This window comes from Scyliorhinus torazame, chromosome 12, assembly GCF_047496885.1.
Source record: "Scyliorhinus torazame isolate Kashiwa2021f chromosome 12, sScyTor2.1, whole genome shotgun sequence".
NCBI lineage: Eukaryota > Metazoa > Chordata > Chondrichthyes > Carcharhiniformes > Scyliorhinidae > Scyliorhinus > Scyliorhinus torazame.
The window spans coordinates 4,276,761-4,296,679 of NC_092718.1; the positions used below are offsets into that span (position 1 = coordinate 4,276,761).

General features: G+C 52.7%; 1 protein-coding gene across 4 annotated transcripts in view; it reads right to left on the bottom strand.

Moving 5' to 3' along the window:
- The window catches only part of homer2 (homer scaffold protein 2), a 196,544-nt gene that overhangs the window by 38,041 nt on the left and 138,584 nt on the right, over positions 1 to 19,919 (bottom strand). For 3 of the 4 annotated variants that reach the window (XM_072470293.1, XM_072470294.1, XM_072470297.1), the window contains exons 3-4: positions 9,306 to 9,437; positions 4,210 to 4,302 (exon numbers count right to left, since the gene is read on the bottom strand). In XM_072470293.1, the coding sequence (XP_072326394.1) occupies positions 4,210 to 4,302; positions 9,306 to 9,437 (225 nt within the window). The remainder of the gene's footprint in view (positions 1 to 4,209; positions 4,303 to 9,305; positions 9,438 to 19,919) is intronic. The other variant, XM_072470296.1, reaches the window with a different exon arrangement.

Below are 19,919 nucleotides of genomic sequence, written 5' to 3' on the forward strand. Positions count from 1 at the left end.
GAGCAGGGACAGGAATGGATGTTGCAGGTTCCGGGGTTTAGGTGTTTTAGTAAGCTCAGAGAAGGAGGCAAAAGAGGGGGAGGTGTGGCGCTGCTAGTCAAGAGCAGTATTCGGGTGGCGGAGAGGATGCTAGATGGGGACTCTTCTTCCGAGGTAGTATGGGCTGAAGTTAGAAACAGGAAAGGAGAGGTCACCCTGTTGGGAGTTTTTTATAGGCCTCCTAATAGTTCTAGGGATGTAGAGGAAAGGATGGCGAAGATGATTCTGGATATGAGCGAAAGTAACAGGGTAGTTATTATGGGAGACTTTAACTTTCCAAATATTGACTGGAAAAGATATAGTTCGAGTACATTAGATGGGTCGTTTTTTGTACAGTGTGTGCAGGAGGGTTTCCTGAAACAATATGTTGACAGGCCAACAAGAGGCGAGGCCACGTTGGATTTGGTTTTGGGTAATGAACCAGGCCAGGTGTTGGATTTGGAGGTAGGAGAGCACTTTGGGGACAGTGACCACAATTCGGTGACGTTTACGTTAATGATGGAAAGGGATAAGTATACACCGCAGGGCAAGAGTTATAGCTGGGGGAAGGGAAATTATGATGCCATTAGACGTGACTTGGGGGGGATAAGGTGGAGAAGTAGGCTGCAAGTGTTGGGCACACTGGATAAGTGGGGCTTGTTCAAGGATCAGCTACTGCGTGTTCTTGATAAGTATGTACCGGTCAGACAAGGAGGAAGGCGTCGAGCGAGGGAACCGTGGTTTACCAAGGAAGTGGAATCTCTTGTTAAGAGGAAGAAGGAGGCCTCTGTGAAGATGAAGTGTGAAGTTTCGGTTGGGGCGATGGATAGTTACAAGGTAGCGAGGAAGGATCTAAAGAGAGAGCTAAGACGAGCAAGGAGGGGACATGAGAAGTATTTGGCAGGAGGGATCAAGGAAAACCCAAAAGCTTTCTATAGGTATGTCAGGAATAAGCGAATGACTAGGGAAAGAGTAGGACCAGTCAAGGACAGGGATGGGAAATTGTGTGTGGAGTCTGAAGAGATAGGCGAGATACTAAATGAATATTTTTCGTCAGTATTCACTCAGGAAAAAGATAATGTTGTGGAGGAGAATGCTGAGCCCCAGGCTAATAGAATAGATGGCATTGAGGTACGTAGGGAAGAGGTGTTGGCAATTCTGGACAGGCTGAAAATAGATAAGTCCCCGGGACCTGATGGGATTTATCCTAGGATTCTCTGGGAGGCCAGGGAAGAGATTGCTGGACCTTTGGCTTTGATTTTTATGTCATCATTGGCTACAGGAATAGTGCCAGAGGACTGGAGGACAGCAAATGTGGTCCCTTTGTTCAAAAAGGGGAGCAGAGACAACCCCGGCAACTATAGACCAGTGAGCCTCACGTCTGCAGTGGGTAAAGTCTTGGAAGGGATTATAAGAGACAAGATTTATAATCATCTAGATAGGAATAATATGATCAGGGATAGTCAGCATGGCTTTGTGAAGGGTAGGTCATGCCTCACAAACCTTATTGAGTTCTTTGAGAAGGTGACTGAACAGGTAGACGAGGGTAGAGCAGTTGATGTGGTGTATATGGATTTCAGCAAAGCGTTTGATAAGGTTCCCCACGGTAGGCTATTGCAAAAAATACGGAGGCTGGGGATTGAGGGTGATTTAGAGATGTGGATCAGAAATTGGCTAGCTGAAAGAAGACAGAGGGTGGTGGTTGATGGGAAATGTTCAGAATGGAGTACAGTCACAAGTGGAGTACCACAAGGATCTGTTCTGGGGCCGTTGCTGTTTGTCATTTTTATCAATGACCTAGAGGAAGGCGCAGAAGGGTGGGTGAGTAAATTTGCAGACGATACTAAAGTCGGTGGTGTTGTCGATAGTGTGGAAGGATGTAGCAGGTTACAGAGGGATATAGATAAGCTGCAGAGCTGGGCTGAGAGGTGGCAAATGGAGTTTAATGTAGAGAAGTGTGAGGTGATTCACTTTGGAAGGAATAACAGGAATGCGGAATATTTGGCTAATGGTAAAGTTCTTGAATGTGTGGATGAGCAGAGGGAAGTAGGTGTCCATGTACATAGATCCCTGAAAGTTGCCACCCAGGTTGATAAGGTTGTGAAGAAGGCCTATGGAGTGTTGGCCTTTATTGGTAGAGGGATTGAGTTCCGGAGTCGGGAGGTCATGTTGCAGCTGTACAGAACTCTGGTACGGCCGCATTTGGAGTATTGCGTACAGTTCTGGTCACTGCATTATAGGAAGGACGTGGAGGCTTTGGAGCGGGTGCAGAGGAGATTTACCAGGATGTTGCCTGGTATGGAGGGAAAATCTTATGAGGAAAGGCTGATGGACTTGAGGTTGTTTTCGTTGGAGAGAAGAAGGTTAAAAGGAGACTTAATAGAGGCATACAAAATGATCAGGGGGTTGGATAGGGTGGACAGTGAGAGCCTTCTCCCGCGGATGGATATGGCTGGCACGAGGGGACATAACTTTAAACTGAGGGGTAATAGATATAGGACAGAGGTCAGAGGTAGGTTCTTTACGCAAAGAGTAGTGAGGCCGTGGAATGCCCTACCTGCTACAGTAGTGAACTCGCCAACATTGAGGGCATTTAAAAGTTTATTGGATAAACATATGGATGATAATGGCATAGTGTAGGTTAGATGGCTTTTGTTTCGGTGCAACATCGTGGGCCGAAGGGCCTGTACTGCGCTGTATTGTTCTCTGTTCTATGTAATAGATATAGGACAGAGGTCAGAGGTAGGTTCTTTACGCAAAGAGTAGTGAGGCCGTGGAATGCCCTACCTGCTACAGTAGTGAACTCGCCAACATTGAGGGCATTTAAACGTTTATTGGATAAGCATATGGATGATAATGGCATAGTGTAGATGGGCTTTAGAGTGGTTTCACAGGTCGGCGCAACATTGAGGGCCGAAGGGCCTGTACTGCGCTGTAATGTTCTATGTTCTATGTTGCACACGGACAGTGAATCGGGGCCGGGATCGAACCTGGGTCCTTGGCACCGTGAGGCAGCAGTGCTAACCACTGCGCCACCCCCTTTTTCGAATTTCATGTGGTTTTGAAGGTTCGGCAGGTTTGCTGGATTGTCTGTTTCACAACCCATCAGCACCATTGGTTACTGCAGTAAACGGAGCTGCCCTGAGTCATGGGGCGTCGTTCTCCGACCCCCCGCCGGGTCGGAGAATGGCCGTTGACCGCCGTGAATCCCGCCCCCGCCCCTGCCGAAGTCTCCGCTCCCGGAGATTGGGCGGGGGGCGGGAATCGAGCCGCGCCGGTTGGCGGGACCCCCCCGCTGGATTCTCCGGCCCGGAAGGGCCGAAGTCCCGCCCAGAAATTGCCTGTCCCGCCGGCGTAAATCAAAGCTGGTATTTACCGGCGGGACCAGGCGGCGCGGGCGGGCTCCGGGGTCCTGGGGGGGGGCGTGGGGCGATCTGACCCCGGGGGGTGCCCCCACGGTGGCCTGGCCCGCGATCGGGGCCCACCGATCCGCGGGCGGGCCTGTGCCGTGGGGGCACTCTTTCCCTTCCGCCTCCGCCACGGCCTCCACCATGGCGGAGGCAGAAGAGATTCTCCCCACTGCGCCTGCACGGGAAACTGTCGGCGGCCGCTGACGCTCCCGCGCATGCGCCGCATTTCCGCGCCAGCTGGCGGGGCGGAAATCCCTCCGGCGCCGGCCTAGCCCCTCAATGTTGGGGCTCGGCCCCCAAAGATGCGGAGCATTCCGCACCTTTGGGGCGGCGCAATGCCCGTCTGATTGGCGCCGTTTTGGGCGCCAGTCGGCGGACATCGCGCCGTTGGGGGAGAATTTCGCCCATGGTCTCTGTAAATGGGCAGAGAGAAGCTTATGGGCGTGGGGGGGGGGGGGGAGAGGGACTGAGGGTGCGAGGTCTTATTGTCAGCATCAGGACCAGATTGTGAATTGAATCGCCCCCCCAGTGACTAAACTGCCCATCAGTCTGGACGCCCGCCACACGTACCTGGGTATCAAAGCCTCAGATTGCGTTCATTGAAAAGGGGATGTGGGTGTCACTGGTAAGGCCGTTCATTGCCCATTTCTAACTGCCCTTGAGAAGGTGGTGGGGAGCTGCCTTGTTGAACTGCTGTAGGTATGCCCACAGTGCTGTTAGAGAGGGATTGTATCCTCATGATGATCTCAGCCTTCCTCCCCTGCGGGACAGCTTTACTTACACGGGAATGATTACTCGAAGTTTCCGTTTTCTCTTGCGAACGATCTCTTGCCAGTCTTGCTGCCTCTTTAACTTCCTGAAACTTTTCTGCAAACTGCAAAATATGAATTTGGAGTTATGGGGTTGAGTCATGTTTAGACAGTGACAGTGAGTTAGACACAACTAAATCTAGCAAACGCTTCAGATGATCTCGCAGGAGGGCTCAACAAGCCCGTCCCTGTCAACACATCAACCTGTCGTCTATTCTCATCACACATCTCATCTGAGCCCAATTATTCAGATAAATATATTCTGGAACTCAGAAATTCGCAAGCTTTGAAAAGGTTGATTGATCAACTGATTCCTCTCCTCCAAAAACAATCCCAATTCTTCACTGTTAGAAATTGCCCGTCTCCTGCTGCTCTCTCTGGCCCCTCGAAGGAGTAATAACAGTTCCACCATCACAACTGCCCAACATCGTCACAGTTCCAATTTCCACTCTCTCTCTCGTGCAGTTTTACTGATGTCTGATAACAATGAGAGCTTCAGAGCTACATTTCCCTCCTCTCCCCCCCACCTCCCCCTCCCCTCCCCTCCACAACCCCACTCCCACACACTCCCACTGCAGCGCTGCGGAACCATATTCTGTGTAAAGATATCACTGACTGGGTCCCCAGTGCCAGTGGTTAAGTGGGGTTTCCTTCTCATAACCCACCCTCCCCACCCCGCCATGCCCCCGCCCCTCCAGATACACCCTAGAAATAAACTCCCATTGGAAAATTTATCCAGAGCCATGTTGTATCCCCGTTCCAGACACATTAAAGGCCTACATCCCGATGATACTTTGCTGCAATGTTACAGATCGGATTGTGCAAAGGGTATGGTTTTGTTGAGAGGAGAGCTGATTAATAAGGGGATCGGGGGTTATGGGGAGAAGGCAGGAGAATGGGGATGAGAAAAATATCAGCCATGATTGAATGGCGGAGCAGACTCGATGGGCCGAGTGGCCTAATTCTGCTCCTGTGTCTTAATAATAATAATCACTTATTGTCACAAGTAGGCTTCAATGAAGTTACTGTGAAAAGCCCCTAGTCGCCACATTCCGCCGCCTGTTCGGGGAGGCTGGTACGGGAATTGAACTGTGCTGCTGGCTGTTTAGCCCACTGTGCTTACCCTCTGACCCTCGCACTCTAGTCCCTCGCACTCTAGTCCCTCGCACTCTAGTCCCTCGCACTCTAGTCCCTCGCACTCTAGTCCCTCGCACTCTCGCCCTCGCACTCTCGCCCTCGCACTCTCGCCCTCGCACTCTCGCCCTCGCACTCTCGCCCTCGCACTCTCGCCCTCGCACTCTCGCCCTCGCACTCTCGCCCTCGCACTCTCGCCCTCGCACTCTCGCCCTCGCTCCCTCGCCCTCGCTCCCTCGCCCTCGCTCCCTCGCCCTCGCTCCCTCGCCCTCGCTCCCTCGCCCTCGCTCCCTCGCCCTCGCTCCCTCACCCTCGCTCCCTCACCCTCGCTCCCTCACCCTCGCTCCCTCACCCTCGCTCCCTCACCCTCGCTCCCTCACCCTCGCTCCCTCACCCTCGCTCCCTCACCCTCACTCCCTCACCCTCACTCCCTCACCCTCACTCCCTCACCCTCACTCCCTCACCCTCACTCTCTCACCCTCACTCTCTCACCCTCACTCTCTCACCCTCACTCTCTCACCCTCACTCTCTGGCCGCGAGGTTTGCTAGTGTCACACGGGAGGGTTTAAACTAGTATGGCGGGGGGTTGGCACGGGTGCAATAGGTCAGAAGGTGAGAGCATTGAGGGAGAACTAGGGAATAGGGACAGTGGGGCTCTGAGGCAGAGCAGACAGGGAGAAGTTGCTGAACACAGCGGGTCTGGTGGCCTGAAGTGCATATGTTCTAATGCAAGAAGTATTACGGGTAAGGCAGATGAGCTTAGAGCTTGGATTAGTACTTGAAACTATGATGTTGTTGCCATTACAGAGACCTGGTTGAGGGAAGGGCAGGATTGGCAGCTAAACGTTCCAGGATTTAGATGTTTCAGGCGGGATAGAGGGGGATGTAAAAGGGGAGGCGGAGTTGCGCTACTTGTTCAGGAGAGTATCACAGCTGTACTGCGAGAGGACACCTCAGAGGGCAGTGAGGCTATATGGGTAGAGATCAGGAATAAGAAGGGTGCAGTCACAATGTTGGGGGTTTACTACAGGCCTCCCAACAGCCAGCGGGAGATAGAGGAGCAGATAGGTAGACAGATTTTGGAAAAGAGTAAAAACAACAGGGTTGTGGTGATGGGAGACTTCAACTTCCCCAATATTGACTGGGACTCACTTAGTGCCAGGGGCTTAGACGGGGCAGAGTTTGTAAGGAGCATCCAGGAGGGCTTCTTAAAATAATATGTAGACAGTCCAACTAGGGAAGGGGCGGTACTGGACCTGGTATTGGGGAATGAGCCCGTCCAGGTGGTAGAAGTTTCAGTAGGGGAGCATTTCGGGAACAGTGACCACAATTCAGTAATTTTTAAAGTGCTGGTGAACAAGGATAAGAATGGTCCTAGAGTGAATGTGCTAAATTGGGGGAAGGCTAATTATAACAATATTAGGCAGGAACTGAAGAACCTAGATTGGGGGCGGATGTTTGAGGGCAAATCAACATCTGACATGTGGGAGGCTTTCAAGTGTCAGTTGAAAGGAATTCAGGACCGGCATGTTCCTGTGAGAAAGAAGGATAAAAACGGCAATTTTCGGGAACCTTGGATAACGAGAGATATTGTAGGCCTCTTCAAAAAGAAAAAGGAGGCATTTGTCAGGGCTAAAAGGCTGGGAATAGATGAAGCCTGCGTGGAATATAAGGAAAGTAGGAAGGAACTTAAGCAAGGAGTCAGGAGGGCTAGAAAGGGTCACGAAAAGTCATTGGCAAATAGGGTTAAGGAAAATCCCAAGGCTTTTTACACGTACATAAAAAGCAAGAGGGTAGCCAGGGAAAGGTTGAGCCAGACGAAATGGGCGAGGTACTAAATGAATACTTTGCATCAGTATTCACCAAAGAGAAGGAATTGGTAGATGTTGAGTCTGGGTAAGGGTGTGTAGATAGCCTGGGTCACATTGAGATCCAAAAAGACGAGGTGTTGGGCATCTTAAAAAATATTAAGGTAGATAAGTCCCAGGGGCCTGATGCGATCTACCCCAGAATACTGAAGGAGGCTGGAGAGGAAATTGCTGAGGCCTTGACAAAAATCTTTGGATCCTCACTGTCTTCAGGTGATGTCCCAGAGGACTGGAGAATAGCCAATGTTGTTCCTCTGTTTAAAGAGGGTAGCAAGGATAATCCAGGGAACTACAGGCCGGTGAGCCTTACTCCAGTGGTAGGGAAATTACTGGAGAGAATTCTTCAAGACAGGATCTACTCCCATTTGGAAGCAAATGGACGTATTAGTGAGAGGCAGCATGGTTTTGTGAAGGGGAGGTCGTGTCTCACTAACTTGATAGAGTTTTTCGAGGAGGTCACAAAGATGATTGATGCAGGTAGGGCAGTGGATGTTGTCTATATGGACTTCAGTAAGGCCTTTGACAAGGTCCCTCATGGTAGACTAGTACAAAAGGTGAAGTCACACTGGATCAGGGGTGAGCTGGCAAGGTGGATACAGAACTGGCTAGGTCATAGAAGGCAGAGAGTAGCAATGGAAGGATGCTTTTCTAATTGGAGGGCTGTGACCAGTGGTGTTCCGCAGGGATCAGTGCTGGGACCTTTGCTGTTTCTAGTATATATAAATGATTTGGAGGAAATGTAACTGGTCTGATTAGTAAGTTTGCAGACGACACAAAGGTTAGTGGAATTGCGGATAGCGATGAGGACTGTCAGAGGATACAGCAGGATTTAGATTGTTTGGAGACTTGGGCAGAGAGATGGCAGATGGAGTGTAATCCGGACAAATGTGAGGTAATGCATTTTGGAAGGTCTAATGCAGGTAGGGAATATACAGTGAATGGTAGAACCCTCAAGAGTATTGAAAGTCAGAGAGATCTAGGTGTACAGGTCCACAGGTCACTGAAAGGGGCAACACAGTTGGAGAAGGTAGTCAAGAAGGCATACGGCATGCTTGCCTTCATTGGCCGGGGCATTGAGTATAAGAATTGGCAAGTCATGTGGCAGCTGTATAGAACCTTAGTTAGGCCACACTTGGAGTATAGTGTTCAATTCTGGTCGCCACACTACCAGAAGGATGTGGAGGCTTTAGAGAGGGTGCAGAAGAGATTTACCAGAATGTTGTCTGGTATGAAGGGCATTAGCTATGAGAATAAACTCGGTTTGTTCTCACTGGAACGACAGAGGTTGAGGGGCGACCTGATAGAGGTCTACAAAATTATGAGGGGCATAGACAGAGTGGATAGTCAGAGGCTTTTCCCCAGGGTAGAGGGGTCAATTACTAGGGGACATAGGTTTAAGGTGAGAGGGGCAAGGTTTAGAGGAGATGTACGAGGCAAGTTTTTTTACACAGAGGGTAGTGGGTGCCTGGAACTCGCTGCCGGAGGAGGTGGTGGAAGCAGGGACGATAGTGACATTTAAGGGGCATCTTGACAAATACATAAATAGGATGTGAATAAAGGGATACGGACCCAGGAAGTGTAGAAGATTGTAGTTTAGTCGGGCAGCATGGTCGGCACGGGCTTGGAGGGCCGAAGGGCCTGTTCCTGTGCTGTACATTTCTTTGTTCTTTGTCTCTGTCACCCTCACTCTCTCACACTCACTCTCTCACACTCACTCTCACACTCTCTCTCTCACCCTCACGCTGTCACCCTCACGCCGTCACCCTCACGCCGTCACCCTCACGCCGTCACCCTCACGCCGTCACCCTCATGCTGTCACCCTCACACTCTGACCCTCACTCTCTCACACTCACTCTCTGACCGTCTCTCTGACCCTCACACTCTGACCCTCACTCTTTCACCCTCACTCTCTGACCGTCTCTCTGGCCCTCCGCCTCCTTCTCACACTCTCACTGGCACGCTCCCCCCCCTACCCTCCAATCTGTCCTCAGGCACCTTCCCCCCCCCCACCCAGTTCCTTCTTCCCCCTCCCTCCCTCCCCCATGCCCCCCCCCCCCCTCGCTTACCTTGGTTAGTTGTTGCTCGGAGGAGAAGCCCAACCCAAACACGGTGTTGGCCCGACTGTCTGCCCACTGCCCGAACTTCTGTGAGGTTTTTGTGAAGGTCATGTTTTGGGTGACGGTGCTGTTTATAATCACCTGGAGATACAGGTGGAGGAGAAATCAGGATTTAAAACCCTCAAACATACAATTCCTTCTCCATTTTCACTCCTTGTTTCATTTCTCTCCCTGAGTAGCAGCTTCCCTTGCCCAGGTTAGCGGGTTACCGGGTTACCGGGTTAGTGGGTTCAAGGGTTAGCGGGTTCAAGGGTTACCGGGTTAGCGGGTTCAAGGGTTACCGGGTTCCCAGGTTACTGAGTTCCCAGGTACTGGCTAGATTACCAGGTTCCCAGGTACTGGGTTTCCAGGTTACACAATTGCCATGTTACTGGGTTCCCGGTTTACTGTCTAGATTACCAGGTTACTGGGTTCCCAGATTGCCGGGTTGCTGAGTTACCAGGTTACCGACTAGATTACCAGGTTACTTGGTTCCCAGATTGCCGCGTTGCTGAGTTACCAGGTTACTGACTAGATTACCAGGTTACTGGGTTCCCAGATTGCCGGGTTGCTGAGTTACCAGGTTACTGACGAGATGACCAGGTTACTGACTAGATTACCAGGTTACTGGGTTCCCAGATTGCCGTGTTGCTGTGTTACCCGTTTACTGACGAGATTACCAGGTTACTGACTAGATTACCAGGTTACTGGGTTCCCAGATTGCTGTGTTGCTGTGTTACCCGTTTACTGACGAGATTACCAGGTTACTGAGTTACCAGGTTGCCAGCTGTACCATTGTCGCTCTCAGCTGTGATTACCTGTGCCTCAGGGGCACAATGCCATCCTATTCTCTTGTCCTGTCTTTGTTGGTATTGCTTTGTGCATCACATCAACTTTCATTCTGATTGATTAAGTTTCTATATTCAGTGATTTTATTGATTAGGATTTGGGGGGGAAAGGTGGCACAGTCTAACACACCACAACACATCCTCATCAAACCACCTCCTCATTGCTAACTCCAGAGACAGGCTCTCGCTGAAACAAAAACATTTTTTACACGCTCAGCAACTCACAGCACAGTAACAAATCAAGGTGTTTTTTGATTTGTTCCTGGGACGTGGGCTTCGCAGGGTGTCCAGCATTTATTACCCATCCCTAATTACCCTGGTGGGGGAGTTATGAGTCAACTACATTGCTGTGGGTCTGGAGTCACATGTAGGCCAGTGTGGAGTGGAGCTAATTGTTTGCAGTGTTGGAGGGATTGGGATTGGGCCTCAGTCTGGGGCGTGGGTTAAATTGTTGTTAAAGGAACCGAAGGCGGTCGACTTCCGGGTGCGGCGATGACCAGCTAAGTCGCACGTTTCGGCAGCTCCCGGTGGAACGGACTTTTGGGCTCTTGATAGGAGCCCCAACGGCAATTTTAACGGCTAAAAACACCGTGCGGTAAACCAGAAGGGTATTCCCCCTGGACACGGATGGAAAAAGGAGAGGAAAGTGGCCGGATTGCAGCGGATCCTTTGGAACAACGGCAAGGAGGGCAAGCAAAAACCAAGATGGCGTCGGAAGGTGGCAGTTTCATATGGGGCCCTGAACAACAAGAGTTCTTGAAATGCTGCGAGGAGGAGATAAAAAAGGAAATGAAGAAAGAGTTGTTGGCCCCGATACTACAGGCGATCGAAGGGCTAAAGGAGGAGCAAAAGACCCAGGAGCGGGAGCTTCGGGTCGTGAAGGCGAAAGCAGCCGAGAATGAGAACGATATACAGGGCCTGGTGGTGAAGACGGAGATACAGGAGGCACATCATAAACGATGTGTGGAGAGGTTGGAGGCACTGGAAAACAACGCAAGGAGGAACAACCTGAGGATTCTTGGTCTTCCTGAAGGTGTGGAGGGGGCGGACGTCGGGGCATATGTGAGCACGATGCTGCACTCGTTAATGGGAGCGGAGGCCCCGACGGGTCCGTTGGAGGTGGAGGGAGCGTACCGAGTTATGGTGCGAGGATCGAGAGCAGGAGAAACTCCCAGAGCCATAGTGGTGAGATTCCTCCGTTTTAAGGATAGAGAAATGGTCCTTAGATGGGCGAAGAAAACTCGGTGCAGTAAATGGGAGAACGCGGTGATCCGCGTTTATCAAGACTGGAGTGCGGAGGTGGCGAGAAGGAGGGCGAGCTTTAATCGGGCCAAGGCGGTGCTTCATAAAAAGAAGATAAAATTTGGAATGCTGCAACCGGCAAGACTGTGGGTCACATATCGAGGGCGGCACCACTACTTTGAGACGGCGGATGAAGCGTGGACTTTTATTGTAGAAGAAAAACTGGAATGAGTGGATTATTAAAAAGAACGTTTGGACAAAGTGGTGGGGCGAATGTGGGGGGCGAAGAGGGGTTTTATGTTCTAATCCTGCGGTATGGTGAGGGGTTTTATGTTCTAATCCTGCGGTATGGTAACTTTTCTTTCTCCCACAGGTGGTGATGGGGGGAGGTGGGGAGGGAGAGGAGATGGGGCGTTGGCCATGGGAGGCGGGGCCGAGGGAGAAGCACGGGCTTGGTTCCCGCGCTATGATAATTATGGCGGGAATAGAGAAGCAGGAAGGAGGGGGCGTCGCACGGTGCGAGCCGTGGTCACGGGGGGAAGCCGAGGTCAGCCAGAGTTTGCTGACTTCTGGGAGCAACATGGGGGGAGTAATTACGCTAGCGGGGGGTCTAGCGGGGGGGTGGGAGGGGGGAATTACTGGGTTGCTGCTGCTGGGGAAAGGGGGGAGTGGGTACGGGAGAGGATGGGCGGGGGGGCACCGCCTGGGGGAGATACAGCTGCGTGGGAACTGTGTGAGAAGCTGGAAAAAGATGATGGCTAACCGGCAAGGGGGGAGGGGGGTGGGAAGCCCCCCAACTCGGCTGATCACGTGGAACGTGAGAGGGCTCAACGGGCCGATAAAGAGGGCACGAGTACTCGCACACCTTAAGAAACTTAAAGCAGATGTGGTTATGTTACAGGAAACGCACCTGAAACTGATAGACCAGGTTAGGCTGCGCAAAGGATGGGTGGGGCAGGTGTTCCATTCGGGGCTAGATACGAAAAACAGGGGGGTGGCTATATTAGTGGGGAAGCGGGTAATGTTCGAGGCAAAGACTATAGTGGCGGATAACGGGGGCAGATACGTGATGGTGAGTGGCAAACTACAGGGAGAGATGGTGGTTTTGGTAAACGTGTATGCCCCGAACTGGGATGATGCCAACTTTATGAGGCGAATGCTAGGACGCATCCCGGACCTAGAGACGGGAAAGCTGATAATGGGGGGAGACTTTAACACGGTGTTGGAACCAGGGCTGGATAGGTCGAAGTCCAGGACTGGTAGGAGGCCGGCAGCAGCCAAGGTGCTTAAAGATTTTATGGAGCAGATGGGAGGTGTGGACCCGTGGAGATTCAGTAGACCTAGGAGTAAGGAGTTCTCGTTTTTCTCCTATGTCCATAAAGTCTATTCGCGCATAGACTTTTTTGTGTTGGGTAGGGCATTGATCCCGAAGGTGAGGGGAATGGAATATACGGCTATAGCCATTTCGGATCATGCCCCACACTGGGTGGACTTGGAGATAGGGGAGGAAACAGGAGGGCGCCCACCCTGGAGAATGGACATGGGACTAATGGCGGATGAGGGGGTGTGCCTAAGGGTGAGGGGATGTATTGAAAAGTACTTGGAACTCAATGACAATGGGGAGGTTCAGGTGGGAGTGGTCTGGGAGGCGTTGAAGGCGGTGATTAGGGGGGAGCTGATATCAATAAGGGCACATAAAGGGAAGCAGGAGAGTAAGGAACGGGAGCGGTTGCTGCAAGAACTTTTGAGGGTGGACAGACAATATGCGGAAGCACCGGAGGAGGGATTGTACAGGGAAAGGCAAAGGCTGCATGTGGAATTTGACTTGCTGACTACAGGCACTGCAGAGGCACAATGGAGGAAGGCGCAGGGTGTACAGTATGAATATGGGGAGAAGGCGAGCAGATTGCTGGCACACCAATTGAGGAAAAGGGGAGCAGCGAGGGAAATAGGGGGAGTGAGGGACGAGGAAGGAGAGATGGAGCGGGGAGCGGAGAGAGTGAATGAAGTGTTCAAGACATTTTATTAAAAATTGTATTAAGCTCAACCCCCGGATGGGAGGGAGAGAATGATGGACTTTTGGATCGGCTGGAAATTCCCAAGGTGAAAGAGCAGGAAAGGGTGGGACTGGGAGCACAGATCAAGGTAGAAGAAGTGGTGAAAGGAATTAGGAACATGCAGACGGGAAAGGCCCCGGGACCGGACGGATTCCCAGTTGAATTTTACAGAAAATATTTGGACTTGCTCGCCCCGGTACTGACGAGGACCTTTAACGAGGCAAAGGAAAGGGGACAACTGCCCCCGACTATGTCTGAAGCAACGATATCGCTTCTCTTAAAGAAGGAAAAGGACCCGCTATAATGCGGGTCCTACAGACCAATTTCCCTCCTAAATGTGGATGCCAAGGTCCTGGCCAAGGTAATGGCAATGAGAATAGAGGAATGTGTCCCGGGGGTGGTTCACGAGGACCAAACTGGGTTTGTGAAGGGGAGACAGCTGAACACGAATATACGGAGGCTGTTAGGGGTAATGATGATGGCCCCACCAGAGGGTGAAACGGAGATAGTAGTGGCGATGGATGCCGAGAAAGCATTTGATAGAGTGGAATGGGATTATTTGTGGGAGGTGTTGAGGAGATTTGGTTTTGGAGAGGGGTATGTTAGATGGGTGCAGCTATTGTATAGGGCCCCAGTGGCGAGTGTGGTCACGAATGGACGGGGATCGGCATATTTTCGGCTCCATAGAGGGACAAGGCAGGGATGTCCTCTGTCCCCATTACTGTTTGCACTGGCGATTGAGCCCCTGGCGATAGCGCTGAGGGGTTCCAAGAGATGGAGGGGAGTACTTAGGGGAGGAGAAGAACACCGGGTATCTTTATATGCGGATGATTTGCTACTATATGTGGCGGATCCGGCGGAGGGGATGCCAGAAATAATGCGGATACTTGGGGAGTTTGGGGATTTTTCAGGGTATAAATTGAACATGGGGAAGAGTGAGCTGTTTGTGGTGCATCCAGGGGAGCAGAGTAGAGAAATAGAGGACCTACCGTTGAGGAAGGTAACAAGAGACTTTCGTTACCTGGGGATCCAGATAGCTAAGAATTGGGGCACATTGCACAGGCTAAATTTAACGCGGTTGGTGGAACAGATGGAGGAAGATTTCAAGAGATGGGATATGGTAGCACTGTCAATGGCAGGGAGGGTGCAGGCGGTTAAGATGGTGGTCCTCCTGAGATTCCTCTTTGTGTTTCAGTGCCTCCCGGTGGTGATCACGAAGGCTTTTTTTAAAAGGATAGAAAAGAGCATCATGGGTTTTGTTTGGGCCGGGAAGACTCCGAGAGTGAGGAAGGGATTCTTACAGCGTAGTAGGGATAGGGGGGGGCTGGCACTACCGAGCCTAAGTGAGTACTATTGGGCCGCTAATATTTCAATGGTGTGTAAGTGGATGGGAGAGGAGGAGGGAGCGGCGTGGAAGAGATTAGAGAGGGCGTCCTGTAGGGGGACCAGCCTGCAGGCTATGGTGACAGCCCCATTGCCGTTCTCACCGAGGAACTACACCACGAGCCCAGTGGTGGTAGCTACACTGAAGATTTGGGGACAGTGGAGACGACATAGGGGAAAGACCGGAGCATTGGGGGGGTCCCCGATAAGAAACAACCATAGGTTTGCCCCGGGGGGAATGGATGGGGGATATGGAATGTGGCAAAGAGCAGGAATAACGCAACTGAAAGATCTATTTGTGGATGGGAAGTTCGCAAGTCTGGGAGCGCTGACCGAGAAATATGGGTTGCCCCAAGGGAATGCATTCAGGTACATGCAATTGAGGGCTTTTGCGAGGCAACAGGTGAGGGAATTCCCGCAGCTCCCGACACAAGAGGTGCAGGACAGAGTGATCTCAAAGAAATGGGTGGGGGATGGTAAGGTGTCGGATATATATAGGGAAATGAGGGACGAAGGGGAGATTCTGGTGGATGAACTAAAAGGGAAATGGGAAGAAGAGCTAGGGGAGGAGATCGAGGAGGGGCTGTGGGCAGATGCCCTAAGCAGGGTAAACTCGTCGTCCTCGTGTGCCAGGCTAAGCCTGATTCAATTTAAGGTATTACACAGGGCACATATGACTGGAACACGGCTCAGTAAATTTTTTGGGGTGGAGGATAGGTGTGCGAGGTGCTCGAGAAGCCCAGCGAATCATACCCATATGTTTTGGTCATGCCCGGCACTACAGGGGTTTTGGGCGGGGGTGACAAAGGCGCTTTCAAAAGTAGTAGGAGTCCGGGTCGAACCAAGCTGGGGGTTGGCTATATTTGGGGTTGCACAAGAGCCGGGAGTGCAGGAGGCGAGAGAGGCCGATGTTTTGGCCTTTGCGTCCCTAGTAGCCCGGTGCAGGATATTGTTAATGTGGAAAGAAGCCAAGCCCCCGGGGGTGGAGACCTGGATAAATGACATGGCGGGGTTCATAAAGCTAGAGCGGATTAAGTTCGTCCTAAGGGGGTCGGCTCAAGGGTTCACCAGGCGGTGGCAACCGTTCGTCGAATATCTTGCGGAAAGATAGATGGGGGAAAAAAGAAGGCAGCAGCAGCAGCCCAGGATTTGGGGGGGGGGGTGTAGCCTGTGACAAGGCAGTTGCCAATTAGGGCTAGTTTTCATTTTTGTTATTTAATATTTATTTATTTTTTGTTTTTTGTTTATATAAAATAGGTCATTGTTATCTGTATTGTTATAATGTTGTGTAAAGGATGCACAATGTACTGTGTTGGTTGACCAAAAATTTTCAATAAAATATTTATTTTAAAAAAAAGGAACCGAAGGCGAATGTGGGGACGAATGAGGTAAACCCGGGGTACTTCCTGTTACATAGGGGAGCGAGGCAGGGGTGACCCACGTCCCCCCTTCTGTTTGCTCTGGTGATAGAGCCCTTGGCCATAGTGCTGAGGTGCTTCGATAATGGAGGGGGATAGTGAGGGGAGGGCGGGGGGGGGGGGGGAGGTGGGGAGGGGGGGGAGGGGGCGAGGTGGGGAGGGGGCGAGGTGGGGAGGGGGCGAGGTGGGGAGGGGGCGAGGTGGGGAGGGGGCGAGGTGGGGAGGGGGCGAGGTGGGGAGGGGGCGAGGTGGGGAGGGGGCGAGGTGGGGAGGGGGCGAGGTGGGGAGGGGGCGAGGTGGGGAGGGGGCGAGGTGGGAGGGGGAGAGGGGGCGGGGTGGCGAGGGGGCGAGGTGGGGAGCGGGCGAGGTGGGGAGGGGGCGAGGTGGCGAGGGAGCGAGGTGGCGAGGGGGCAAGGTGGGGAGCAGGCGAGGTGGGGAGCGGGCGAGGTGGGGAGCGGGCGAGGTGGGGAGCGGGCGAGGTGGGGAGCGGGCGAGGTGGGGAGCGGGCGAGGTGGGGAGCGGGCGAGGTGGGGAGCGGGCGAGGTGGGGAGCGGGCGAGGTGGGGAGCGGGCGAGGTGGGGAGCGGGCGAGGTGGGGAGCGGGCGAGGTGGGGAGCGGGCGAGGTGGGGAGCGGGCGAGGTGGGGAGCGGGCGAGGTGGGGAGCGGGCGAGGTGGGGAGCGGGCGAGGTGGGGAGCGGGCGAGGTGGGAAGGGGGCGAGGTGGGAAGGGGGCGAGGTGGGAAGGGGGCGAGGTGGGAAGGGGGCGAGGTGGGAAGGGGGCGAGGTGGGAAGGGGGCGAGGTGGGAAGGGGGCGAGGTGGGAAGGGGGCGAGGTGGGGAGGGGGCGAGGTGGGGAGGGGGCGAGGTGGGGAGGGGGTGAGGTGGGGAAGGGGTGAGGTGGGGAAGGGGTGAGGTGGGGAAGGGGTGAGGTGGGGAAGGGGTGAGGTGGGGAAGGGGTGAGGTGGGGAAGGGGTGAGGTGGGGAAGGGGTGAGGTGGGGAAGGGGTGAGGTGGGGAAGGGGTGAGGTGGGTGGAGCTGCCGTATACCATGCCCCTTCTGTCGCCGCCCGTGGCCAGACTCGCACCTCAGCCGGTGGTTCTCGACCCACCCTTGAGGCGGTCAACCCGAATTCGTCGCCCACCTACTAGACTGGACTTATGAGACTGTTCACACGTCAAACTTTTGCAACCACTGTTTTATAACATGTCTCTGTTTTATCGTTACAGGCTTCGTTTGATCGTTCCAAATTTCAACCTTGTTCTTCTTTTTGTTATGGTACAACCTCGTTAGCATGTCACACCTGACATCGCCGCTTGTATATAGTGAAGCCCCATGTACATGATGTAAATATTACGCGCACACACACATTTAGCTGCACTCAGGACACATTTATATTTATAACCACGTAGGCACATAATTTTGTATAAAAGGGGGGGATGTCATGATATTCAAACATACATCATAACACATACATAATGATAGACAGACCAACAGACCAATTAGCACCCATAGCACGACAGCCAATCACAGACAAGAGCAGACACGGTATAAAAGAAGAAACACGACACTTTCTAGGCAGTCCATCTGGAGACGGCACAGGGCCAGGACCTCAAAGCAAGACACTCACACAGTCACAACGTGCTGAGTACCAAGTCTGATGTATAAATAGTTTAATGGAATAAAACTGCGTTGTACCAATCGCAACCGTGTTGGTTCGTCTGTACCTCAGAGCACCCAACACTTCAGTGGGGAGGGGGCGAGGTGGGGAGGGGGGGGGGGGAGGTGGGGAGGGGGTGTGATGGGGAGGTGGTGTGATGGGGAGGTGGGGAGTGGGTGATATGGGGAGGGGGTGGGGAGGTGGGCGTGGTGTAACATTTTGATAAGGGGATAAGGTGGAGGTGTTGACCGTGGGTAGGGTGCTCTTTCCAAGAGCCAGTGCAGACTCGATGGGCTGAATGGCCTCCTTCTGCACTGTAAATTCAATGATGTCCTATGATGACCTCTATGTTGCTAACAATTCATCAGAGACAATTGTTTATACTGAGCATAATCCATTGAGGTTCCTGCAGAAGTTTAAAGATCGAAATGCAGGACTGTTTCGATGGAGTTTATTGTTACAACCATTTAACTTGAAAAAATACAGAAAGCAGGAAGGGGAAGCGGGATTTCTTTTTAAAATTTAGAATATCCAATTAATGTTTCCAATTAAGGGGCAATTTAGTGTGGACAATCCACCTAGCCTGCACATCTTTGGGTTGTGGGGGCGAAACCCACGCAGACACGGGGAGAATGTGCAAACTCCACACGGACAGTGACCCAGAGCCGGGATTGAACCTGGGACCTCGGTGCCGTGAGGCAGCAATGCTAACCAGTGCACCACCGTGCTGTCCCGTAGAGGGGGAGGAAGTGTGATTAACAATGCTTTTACACAACTTTGAAATGTGAGGAGACCGAAACTCTAAACTCTTCAGGAGACAGGCAGCGCAGCGGTTAGCACTGCTGCCTCACGGCGCTGAGTTCCCAGGTTCGATCCCGGCTCTGGGTCACTGTCCGTGTGGAGTTTGCACATTCTCCCCGTGTCTGCGTGGGTTTCACCCCCACAACCCAAAGATGTGCAGGGTGGGTGGATTGGCCACACTAAATTGCCCCTTAATTGGAAAAAAAAAATTGGGTGCTCTAATATTATAAAAAAAACAACGCTTCAGGAGTCGCGAGCAGGTGACACATATGAAGGTTTAGTTGGCAAACAAAAGTAAAGTCCGCATTCCAAATTCAGCACATAAATCTCAGCCCAGACACACTGGTCCTAATCCGGGCCAGGACAACCAATCATCCGGTCCTAATCCGGGCCAGGACAACCAATCATCCGGTCCCAATCCGGGCCAGGACAACCAATCATCCGGTCCCAATCCGGGCCAGGACAACCAATCATCCGGTCCCAATCCGGTCCGGGACAACCAATCATCCGGTCCCAATCCGGGCCAGGACAACCGATCATCCGGTCCCAATCGGGGCCAGGACAACCAATCATGCTGGTCCCAATCCGGGCCAGGACAACCAATCATGCTGGTCCCAATCCGGGCCAGGACAACCAATCATCCGTCCCAATCCGTGCCGGGACAACCAATCATCCGGTCCCAATCCGGGCCAGGACAACCAATCATCCGTCCCAATCCGGGCCAGGACAACCAATCATCCGTCCCAATCCGTGCCGGGACAACCAATCATTCGGTCCCAATCCGGGCCAGGACAACCAATCATTCGGTCCCAATCCGGGCCAGGACAACCAATCATCCGGTCCCAATCCGGGCCAGGACAACCAATCATCCGGCCCCAATCCAGGCCAGGACAACCAATCATCTGGTCCCGATCCGGGCCAGGACAACCAATCATCCGGTCCCAATCCGGGCCGGGACAACCAATCATCCGGTCCCAATCCGGGCCGGGACAACCAATCATCCGGTCCCAATCCGGGCCTGGACAACCAATCATCCGGTCCCAATCCGGGCCGGGACAACCAATCATCCGATCCCAATCCGTGCCAGGACAACCAATCATCCGGTCCCAATCCGGGCCAGGACAACCAATCATCCGGTCCCAATCCGGGCCGGGTCAACCAATCATCCGGTCCCAGTCCA